Genomic DNA, 11,450 nt, shown 5'->3' with positions numbered 1-11,450 from the left:
CACCAGTATCAGCATGTTCCATTGCTTGCTTTCGCCCTGCGAAGGACATACCAAGTCTTCTTGAAGAGCTACGATCAGCTATAATGACATGGGAGCAATCTCATGCAAACGAAACGACGACATTCTACACCGATCGTAAATATCAACGCGGTCGAGGTGGGTACAGTCAGAGAAGTTTCGGGCACAACGATCGTCGCCCATTCAAACCACGAACGAAGAAGAAGTGTTTCGTCTGCAGAAAGGAGGACTGTTGGTCGACTCGGCACAGCAAGGAGGAGCGCGACGAATCAAGAAGCAAGTACAAGGAGCAGTTCAAGGATAGAAACAACTTTGACAAGAGCTTTGAGCAATTCCTTGTCGAATACGAAGGACCTAACCAAGACGACGACGAAGACACCGATCCGGATACCGACAGCGAAGTAGCAGCCTACTTTGCGCAATTCGAACTACAAGAATCACCTGCACAAGAACCACACTCAAGTTTCATCACCCATACTGGACCTATAAATGGCAGAGAGACTATGATGAACCTAAACAACAAGATCTTTGAGCATGCTTTGACACGTCGAGTTCGTAAAGAGAGAACGACCTACATCAGCAGGTACGACGCAAGGGAATTCCAAGGCATCATTGTCGACACAGCCGCTGCAGAATGGTCTACGGTTGGCTATGAGCAATACATGGCATATAAGACGACCGTTGAAAATGTATCACTGGACGAAAGCAGAGCGGGAGTCGCCAATGTGGTGTTCGGAATCGGCAGAGCTGAATCAATAGGCTCATTCCATCTCGATTTACCACCGGGAACTGTCGAATTCCATGTAATGAATGCGGAGACACCATTCTTATTATCACTCAAAGATATGGACAAACTCGGCATATACTACAACAATATCATCGATGCAGTAGTGGTGAACAAGACAGGGAGGAGCTTCCCATGCGTTCGCCGAAACAAGCATGCAGTGCTTCTGTGGCGCATAAATGTGCAACAATTCGTGCAACAAACCATTGATGATAATGAGTGCTATCTTACTGATATAGAATTACGTCGTCTGCACCGTCGCTTTGGTCATCCATCAGCCCACAGACTCTTACGAGTGCTGCAACGAGCCGGCCATAGCGATGTCTCGCAACAAGAGATCGACAAACTTACCAAGTTCTGCCAATACTGCCAGAAACACGGTAAATCACCCGGTCGATTCAAGTTCAGTCTAAAGGATGATGTCGATTTCAACCATTCCATCATAGTGGATGTGATGTACATCGACACTAGTCCGATTCTACACGTTATCGACGAAGGTACACGATTTCAAGCAGCACAGTGGTTAACGAACATCAGTGCGAAGCACACATTTGATACACTTAGGAAGTGCTGGATGGACACCTACACCGGTCCACCGGATTACATTATACATGATGCTGGAAAGAATTTCGTCAGCAAGGAGTTTATCCAGTATGCGGCGACCATGTCGACGAAGACAAAAAGTGTCCCAATCGAAGCCCATTGGTCAATCGGTGCAGTCGAACGATACCATGCAGTCATCAAGCGTGCGTATGCCATTATCGCTAGCGAGCTGGAGAGTTCAACAACGAAGGAGATGATGCTACAAATGGCTGTGAAGGCAGTAAACGACACTGCAGGACCAGATGGATTGGTTCCAACACTCCTAGTTTTTGGAGCATATCCTCGAATGGCCGATCTTGACCCACCAGCACCCACAGTTCTGCAACGACAATCTGCGATCAGAAAGGCGATGAACGAGATCAATAAACTACGGGCTACACGACAAGTTTCAGATGCTCTAAGCCAACGCAATGGACCATCCACAATGGCTCTGTACGACCTACCTATCAACTCGAAGGTCTGGGTATGGAGAGAACATAAGGGTTGGACGGGACCACACCATTTACTAGGCATTAGGGATCAGATATGTACTGTGAAGCTGTCAAGTGGACCAACAGAGTTTCGTACCACTCAGGTTAAGCCTCATGTCGAAGAAGAGCAGGATCGACCCCAGGGAGAACCTGAACATATCGAACCTGTACAACAAGAGGATGGAGGGACTATTTTACAAGAAAACCCTGATGATGTAACTTCGCAAGAAGTTCGCGAAGTTATACAGCCTCCTCATAGCACTGAAGAACCCCCTTCAAATGAAACTAATGGCCCACAGGGTCGCAGTCTTTTACAGGTCAGAATTCCACCAATACGATTACTACGAGCCCATGCGAATGCACAAACATTCTTCTCCAGTGAGAGCGAAGAACACAAAACACCACCGAGTTTAGCACTCTACCTTCCGGACGAAGATGAAATTGATGACATCGAATACACTGAATGCTATGCAGCATCTGCCGTACCCCCAACATCTACAATTTTCGTTGAATCAAGACGAAAGGAGGTCAATGGACTGATGGAGAACGGCGTATTTCGACTCGTCAAGCTCGTGGACGTACCCGAGAACACAAGAATATTCAACTCACGATTCGTTGATGAGATTAAGAATGAAGGAACCGACAAGGCATTCCCAAAGTCTCGACTAGTCATACAAGCATGGAAGGATCAAGGGAAGAGCGCTGTTTTGACGCAATCACCTACCATACAACGCGTTAGCCAACGTATCATGCTATCCGTGATGGCAATGCTACCCAAGAACGAGGTAACCATGAGCATTCGCGACATCACCCAAGCATATACACAATCGGCATCTAATTTAGTTCGAAAATTTTATGCACGACCACCAGCAGAGATGGACGTCCCTGAGGGCTTTATCCTGCAAGTTGTACGACCATTATATGGCGTCCCGGAAGCGGGCAATCATTGGTTCAGCACCTACCACAAGCACCATACTGACGCTCTCAAAATGGTACAATCGACATATGACCCATGCCTTTTGCACACAACCAAGGACGATACAGCATTTGGCATTGTAGGACTCCAAACGGACGATACTCTCATTGTTGCCAATAAGGAGTTCGCAGATCGCGAGCAAACTGAGCTTAAGAATGCGAAGTTTATGGCAAAAGAACGTGAAACACTGACATCAAGTACACCACTCAAGTTCAACGGAGGTCTAATCACTCAGCACGAGAATGGATCAATCTACCTTAATCAACAGAAGCAATGCGAGAACTTACGACTTGTCAAAACAGAACCTTCTGATATGCATGGAACCCGTGGAAAACTGAGAAAGTCAGCAACGGCAAAGGATCAGTATGTCGCACAACGTGCCCGTGGAGCATATGTCGCAACCATGTGTCAACCAGAAGCAGCTTTCGATCTTTCCTTTGCTGCACAAACAGTTAACCCAAAGGAAGAGGATGCTAACACCCTTAATAAGCGCATTCAATGGCAGATCGACAATTCAGAAAGAGGATTGCAATTCGTACCACTCCATATGGATTCTCTCAAACTGGTTGCATTCACTGATGCTTCTTTTGCTAACAACAAAGATCTGTCCTCCCAGATAGGATACATCATTGTATTAATGGACAAGTACGACAAAGCTAACATCATCCATTGGTCATCAATCAAGTGCAAGAGAGTTACCAGAAGCGTATTGGCTTCAGAACTCTACGGAATGGTCTTAGGATTTGATATCAGTGCAGCAATCAAAGGCACAGTCGACAAGATCTTCCCAGCACGCAAGATACCATTAGTCATATGCATCGATTCTAAGTCACTCTATGACTGTCTCACGAAGCTTGGTACCACTAATGAAAAGAGACTAATGATTGACGTTATGGCGATTCGAGAAGCATATGAGAAACGAGAGATTGTGGAGATCAAGTGGATTGATGGAGAATCTAACCCTGCAGACGCGATGACTAAGTCAAAGCCGTGTCAAGCACTCAAGGACCTGGTCGACAACAACACCATCACGATCAAGGTCACAGAGTGGGTTGACAGAGACTAGAAGGCGTGGCAGGGGGAGTGTAAGACTAGGAAGGAAGGTGGTTACACAAAGGAATTTAAGGAATTAGCTAGAAGGACACGTTACCAGCGACTTTAGAGAGTTGCCAGTGTCGGGATAGGGATCATGTGACCGTGCTAGCGCTTGCGCTAGCGCCTTTCGGCACTACAGCAATACGTTTCGTAGTCCTAGCTTTTAGAACCCTAAGCAATATTACAACAGTGTGAACCATAGTACTATATTGACTTCACCATCCCCATGGTGATACCAACAACATGTTTTTTCGTCTGGTATCTGGATAGAGATATACATCTTCTCTTCTTCATTTCTTTTCCTCTTGATCGCTATTTTGCGCTGTACGCTTATAGTATCACTCGTATACGTTTAATTTTCATATCTTTCTCTTTGTGAATTGTCTTATTCAGTATGATTTGCTCTATTTCTAACCCGGGCTTTTTACAAAATAATTCTCATTCTCTATCATACCTACCTAACTTCTATATCTCCATCGCTGTAGTATTCGGAACCTGATGGTACCTCTCGAGTTATATATAACATGCTGGGTAGTAAACACTGTATACCCCTATCCTCCCAAAAATACTTAACTTCATAGATATATGTGTAGTGACGGGATATATCGACGGAATGAGTCTAGAATGGTACTCTAATTTCTCGAAAACATGCTCTTTAAAAAGAATCGCGTCCTCTATTTCTGCTTCGAAGCGTATGCGATTGGTATTTTCAAGACTTTGAAGAATCTCAGAACTTTGAATCAAACCTTCATGTGTCGTATTCGGCTAGTGCCTCTACAATTTTCATTCCCACCGACATATATGTTTACTGAAAAGTCCGAATGGAGTAATGGTGATGTGGATTTAATTTGTATTTATGTATACATATCGAGTAGTATCGGCGTAATCATTGTTCCACTTATGTTGCTTCCAGAAGGGTTATTAAACGAAGCACACTAGCTAGCTGCTAGTTAGATAGGGAATCGTATGTACTCCATTACCCCGCATTGGCACTTCAACCTCTTCCCTTAGTAATACGCGACGAATGATATGATGCCTACAAGTAGAAAAAAGTCTGTTGCATCTTCCCAGATTTCATGAATAAGTTTTTAGTAACCAAATGAAAAACTACAAAATTAATGTGGGAACCTCGCGAACCCGATCTCTACGGAAGCAGAAGAGGAGTGTAGTGTTGAGATGGAGCACCGGTCTTTGACAGCTGCCGGCTGTTGAAGATTCTTTTGCAGAACAACCACTGGATCACCAAAGCTGTTAGGCATGATGGAAACCCACATGTTAGATGTTGGGTGAGGCGGGAAGTTGGAAGAATTTGAATTACCAGCAGAATACATATATCTATGGTAATTAGAAGGATAAAAAATCAACAGGATTATGTTCATTCTCAACAAATTTTTGAATAGATGTATGTCACTTAGCAACTCCATAGCACATATAAATGCTGAAATCATTTATTAACTGTTGCAAAAACTGTTTGAATTTTGTGCATTGTACTCTTACTATTCCTACAAAATCTCATTTTATAAATCTTGATCGAGCCGCTAGCAGTACCAGAAAGGAAGCTGATTTACAGCGGGTGATTTACCCGAAATATCATCTTAAATCACAATTGTAACCATTCACTAAACCCAACAATCCCCCTCCCCCCCCCTTCATCCGAACCCCCTTTTAAAAGAAGTCCCACTAAAAAACAAATCCCCCAAACCCCACGACAAAGCATATACACAGAAACACTCATTACCGTACCCATCAGGTTATACAGGATTGACCGTATACTGGATGCCAATGTGCGGCTTTGCAATCCATCCATCGCCAAGCTTCGCTCGAACAGAACTTCATGTCACCTCGCCCGACGCCTTTCATTGATTTAAGCGACCATAGTAAGTTTAATTACCATTGAGCCACGCTGTCTGCTTCCTCGGATGTTGAAACAGGAGAGTTGGGGGGCTATAAAGGTGAGCGGAAGTGGAGCCGGAGGTTGAAATATTCACTTTTAAGGTTATACAATTTTCTGTGGTGATGTGTGTGGTATTTGGTGGCTGAATAAATGTACTCGGCGATGGGCTATTAAGAGGGTTATGTGAGATTCACTTGAACCTATAGTATTTCTTGGACTAAGAAGATACGGACAGATAGAAACCAATACCAATATCCAGATTTCACGCTGCGATATTCTCAAGCCTTCGCGGCAGGAATCGTGCCCACAAATTTCCAATCTTAACAGCCATATAATCCTTCCATTCGCTTTCAAATAGTACATCATCATGCGAGTGACCGAACTGGATATCAAATGTGCGGACTATACGCGCAATGACCAGACGCAGTTCATGGAGCGCCAGGGTTTTGCCTACGCACTTTATATTTGTAAGTTTTGTCTCATGCCCATCGCTAAAAATGTATAATGAGGGAAGTGAATAAATAAAATGCTCAAGCTGAGGATTCACCGTGGCATAGACATCTCTACTTACTGAATGAACACCATAACCAAATGGTATATACGCCCTTCTATCTCTTACCAACTCAGGTCTTTCATTTGTCCATCGTTCCGGAATAAAACTTTTTCCCTGTGGAAAATATCGCTCATCTGTCATAAGCACCAAATGCGACATCTCGACCTGTACATTTCCTGGAATATGTACGCCTTCAACCTCAATACCTTGTGGGTAAGTCGTTGCATGAGGGCCCGATGGGATGGGATTATATAATCGAAGAATTTCGTCAACAAACGCGTTAAGATATTCTAGATTCCTGATAGAATCAATAGTGATTTCCTTGTCTTTACCCATGACTGAACATATTTCATCAATTTCTCTTTGAAGTTTAGAGAATATTCGTGGCTCTTTCGCTAGTGCTCTAAACGCCTGTGTCAATGTTGAAGATGTAGTATCTGACCCAGCTATGATGATTAAATTGGCATTGGAGTTCAACTCCTTTTGAGTAAACTTCTCACCACCATCTGAATCTGTGGATAATAAGTAGGAAAAGATATCTCGATAAGTTGAACCATGTTCTTGTCGTTCCATAAGCATTTTTTCGCCTTTCTCGCGAAAAGTTCGAACATCGAACGTTTCGGGCATGTAGGTAAGAAGCTGTGCTAGATTCCGTAGGGATGCGATGATCTGTGTTTATGTCAGTTAGAAGCGATAGGTATCGGCGGTGGGTACTCACGACACTGAATGACAAATACTTATGAACATATGACATATATGAGTTGTCTCCTGTACCATCTTGCAGACCGGAATGTTTTGAGAAACTCAAATCTGCCATGCTTGGAATAATTAGGCTTTGTGAAACATCATTTCAATGGTAGAGGTTGATATACATATCGAAAGTAAGGTCTTCCATTGCCTTTGAAACGTTAACCTCTTTCCCGTCTGCTTTGACCAATATTTGTATCATTTTATCCACATGGATTTCCACCCTCGTGTTATACTCCTTGATAGCACTGCTCACAAAACCTTTCTCCCTGCTTAAGTCAGAACCAAATTATACACATATGCACAATACAGTAGATTCACCAGATTCTCCTCCACTATCAAAGTATGTTAGCAGGAGGTATCCCTTGTTCACATGACATCTGAAATTAACATAGGTATCAAAGTCACTTACAGGAGTGTGTTTCCCATAATCTCTGGTAGTATTTACATTGACCTCTCCATTGATAGCTCCAATCTCATAAAATGTACCTCTTGGGTACTTCCCCGAGAATACCTTAGCTACCGCGTCCGCATTGATGATGGAAACCTCGTTGGGACCTATTCTAACAACATCACTTTTGTATTCTTGATGGAGAGCCTTGATGGTATAGGATACACGCCCGAGTCGATATTCATTAGCAATGAATAATTTCGTGAGAGCGAAACGTGCTGGTCCGGGAATGTGAGATAATGGAGAGAAGTATAGCCGACGAAATGCAGTAATAATAATCGCAGTAAGGAGAAAGGTTGCGTTCGAAGTAAAAATACGAATGATAATTTGAAGGATTCCGGTACTTGCAAAAGTAAGATATAAAAAGAGAGCGCAATTCGATGAGAGATAGACAGATATAACTTTTATGGTGGATGGTTCGGGAATGGGGGAAAGAAGAACTTGGCATGCGATAGCTGCCATCATTATTGTGAAGGTCTCCGCCATTGTCATCGTGAGTAGTGATCAGTAGTGAGCGGAAGTTTAGTATAGGAGATGACTCAAGATGAACCGCTGGTATAGGAGGATTGAAGCTCTTTAATACTAAAGTTCTGGTGAGATGAGGTCAAGCTGAGGTTACAATCTTGTGATAAAACGCCATTTTCAGCCCACGGTAAGTTGGTTACATTGCAGAAGCGCCTATGCTATCTTATCATGTGCCAAAAGAAATAAATACGAGAGACATCGAAAGGCTTTGTCAATCTGCTAAGTAGCATAGATAAATGAAGAAATACAAAAATAAGTTCCACTAAGATCCCATGATGTCAACATTTCTCGATTATCATATCTTTTAAATCGCTGATGGTTGACTCTGAACAAAAAAATAGCACGCCAGAATATAATCCTATGTATCTGAGCTAGAACTATGAAGTGTAATTTGATTTTCAAGTCCGAATCAGGATATTGAGAAGAATTCGGATGTACAAATCCACTTTCCTTAAAACTATGGCGAGAATAAATGAAAGGCAAGAACATTATGGTGCGGACAAGACTTCGCGAGTAAGGTGGCTGCCGATAGGGGTTTAGTGTATGTAACATTGTTATGTACGACGCTCCTTCCGACCCGTAATCCGCAAAAACAGCACCGTGAAGAATCATTGCATTCTTCTTCATCAAGTTAGATCCGGCGAAGCAATACAAATCAAGGTCAGTTGCCTAACATTCTTCAGTATCAGAAATTAAATTCAACAATCCAGCACACAATCGAAAATAAATAATTACTACAGTAAGTTGGTACATAGCATCGATACTCACTGTCCATTTCCATCCTTTTCCCAGCTCCCGAGGGAAATTCGATATTCGATATGGAAATTCGCACTTCCAGATCGTAGGATTGTATTCTTAAAAGAGTATGCTATTTCTCGTTGTGAGCACGTGATGGTCATAGTACGCTCAGATATGGCTGTACCGGATAGATACAAAGACGGCGCTCTCCCCGATTCAACTAAAAGTCTCTGCATCGGTATGGATGGCGTTCTGTCGCAGGATGTGAAAGATTTGGAAGAAGTTCGGGCACGCATCAAGCATGATAATCAACATGGTTTCTCGTCCAATGCACAAATTCCAAACCTATTGCTTATTTGCAAGGAATCATACAATATCGCTTCCATAAGATACAAACGAGCATTTCCGTCTGTTGGAGCTTTTGCTGAGACTTACTTCGATTACGAAAGAGACATATTATTAACTCTTGGGGAGCAATTGATATGCACATGCGGCTGGCAATGCCGTGAACCTATAACGTCATCCGAGGCATGGAAAATTCGTCATGTTGCCTTCCAATATGAATCCATACTAAAAGGGTCCGAATTTCCTCAAAACGATAAGATAGCTAAAACTTCCAAGATTGCTAGACTATTGACTACGCTCTACAATGTTAAAAATTTAACGATTGTGATTGGAGACTATCGGAGTGAAGATCACGAGAATGGCATAGCAGAGGGTTAGAGAGAAAGTGAGCTGGTATTCTTCGAGCTAGTGGACATCGGTGAAGCTCTGCGCATGTTGCGTTCGCCTGTAACCAAACGTAGTGATTTTTATGGCGTATGGCTTCCTGAGCATTCTTTACGAAATAAATTAGACATCGATAAGAAACTCCTCTACGAGCTCCGATCAGCGAGCCGCGCAAAGGGCCGAAAGTTGAAGATGCCAAGAATCAAATGGAGGAATTTAACGACTGCCACGTCCAAAAGGAGGTTCGGAAAATTGCTAGAAGAATACGAGCTACGCACCGGCGTGACCTGCTATAGAATTCCAAAAATTCACAGTAACACGTTTGATCTGAGTTCCTGATATCATGTAAATAAACCAATTTTGCCGGACAGACTCGTTAATTTTAACGCCGTACTTTGCATAGTTTCAATCCTTGGAAGGAACTCAGGAACTAAAACATTGCTATCGGCGGTCTAAAATTCGGAAGTGTTGGACACCCTCGTCTGATATCCATCTTGGTTTCTATATCCTACGCACCGGGTATGGTATGTGAAAGAAATTACCTTTGAATACCACGATCTTTTGTGTGCTATTGTTTTTGAGGAAGGTGATGGAGGAGGATTATGGCTATACCCGTCTTGAATCAAGATTTATGCAGTCCTAAAGACCATAAATAAGTATCTTTGATAGGAAGATAAACTGGCAGGGTATATCTGGCGTTGTTTGGAGCCTTGGATCACTTTACCATACCAAAGGTTATTATGATTGTATTTTCCCAAATCTTTCGAGATGAGACTGATAGTAACGAAGTAGTGTATTGTGTTGGAGATTAATAGGAATGGGTAAACAGTGGTTGTCAGAGGATGGTTGAACAATGGCCATTGAAAGCTTGATTCGCGCTTGGAGTGATCAAGTGTAGGGATTGTGATCACCAATGTGAATGGGCAACTATGCTCATTGTCTCATGTAACTACAGGAAATTGGAAAGCAAAACGTCTCTTGCGCTCATCGATTAGTATGAACTAGGAGATGTGTTACATTTCCGGGGCCACAAATCCTATTCGAAGCTCATATTATTGCACATCGTACTGCATTGCTTGACGGATCTTGCTTTGGATATGCGGAGAAGGTATCGATGGGCATATTTGGTCTTTTAACTCATTGCCGGCTATGGTTGCACTATTGCTGTACGAGCAAGAACAACATATCATGAAGCAAGGTAAGGCTGATTCATGCAAAATGCTACACCAATACGGAAACTAGCAGTTAAGCACCAAATGAGGGAAGCATATCCCGACTCTGAGATCTGTGGCCAATAGATTCTTCTTATCATTCGATGTGATTCTTACGAGTATCCGAAGTCGGGTAGTCTGGTACCAGCAGTGTGAATAGGTTTTTGGAGTTGTCTTTCCACTGTGATTTTTCCATGTTGCCATTCTTTTCTACACTCATCAATCATCCTTAAACTTATTGAAGAGGTTTCGAGAGAATTCTTTGACCGTTCCTCCATGGCATTACTTAGCACGACAGTGTGGGCTCGCCACGAGCAGCTGAGTGATCGTTTGCGGGCAAATAAAACACGCCCGATTTTCATTTTTGGCCTGACTATTGGTTGGATGTTTGGCTCCGCGATTTTTGCGTTTGGTATAAGTATTCATGCTAATCATGGATATATCTAAAATGGCATCGATTTTGACCAAGTAGTATCGTTACTCAGTGGAACCATCAATGAGGCTATTTCCCTGACTATCAATATGATAGTAACGCTTCTCAACGAGAGTATGGGTTATGTCCATAGCACATTGCTCAGGTGGTCTTTGCAACGGGAGGGACGACTCTGGTTCAGCTCTAACATCCGCCTTTTTTCAAACACGAAAAGTTCAGAGAT

At 42.8% G+C, this 11,450-nt stretch overlaps 2 protein-coding genes across 3 annotated transcripts; one reads left to right on the top strand and one right to left on the bottom strand.

Moving 5' to 3' along the window:
• Positions 1 to 5,414: 5,414 nt before the first annotated feature.
• Positions 5,415 to 8,396, bottom strand: BCIN_15g02240 (hypothetical protein). 2 transcript variants are annotated; one of them, XM_024697475.1, is made up of 5 exons: positions 7,553 to 8,396; positions 7,266 to 7,475; positions 7,112 to 7,211; positions 6,412 to 7,062; positions 5,415 to 6,297 (listed from the first exon to the last, which is right to left on the bottom strand). In XM_024697475.1, exons 2-5 carry the CDS (start codon positions 7,340 to 7,342, stop codon positions 6,103 to 6,105), a joined length of 1,023 nt encoding a protein of 340 aa, XP_024553291.1. In that variant the 5' UTR covers positions 7,343 to 7,475; positions 7,553 to 8,396; the 3' UTR covers positions 5,415 to 6,102. The 2 variants fall into 2 exon arrangements, with proteins under 2 accessions (XP_024553291.1, XP_024553290.1); XM_024697474.1 differs by having other exon boundaries at positions 7,266 to 7,409.
• Positions 8,397 to 8,577: 181 nt separating this feature from the next.
• On the top strand, positions 8,578 to 10,232 carry BCIN_15g02230 (hypothetical protein). The gene has a single exon (XM_024697473.1). It carries the CDS (start codon positions 9,008 to 9,010, stop codon positions 9,575 to 9,577), a length of 570 nt encoding a protein of 189 aa, XP_024553289.1. The 5' UTR covers positions 8,578 to 9,007; the 3' UTR covers positions 9,578 to 10,232.
• The last annotated feature ends 1,218 nt before the right edge of the window (positions 10,233 to 11,450 follow it).

The sequence above is a fragment of the Botrytis cinerea genome, chromosome 15 (assembly GCF_000143535.2).
Source record: "Botrytis cinerea B05.10 chromosome 15, complete sequence".
In the NCBI taxonomy this organism is placed as follows: domain Eukaryota; kingdom Fungi; phylum Ascomycota; class Leotiomycetes; order Helotiales; family Sclerotiniaceae; genus Botrytis; species Botrytis cinerea.
Note: the sequence above shows the minus strand (reverse complement) of the source record. Positions and strands in the feature narration are given on the sequence as shown.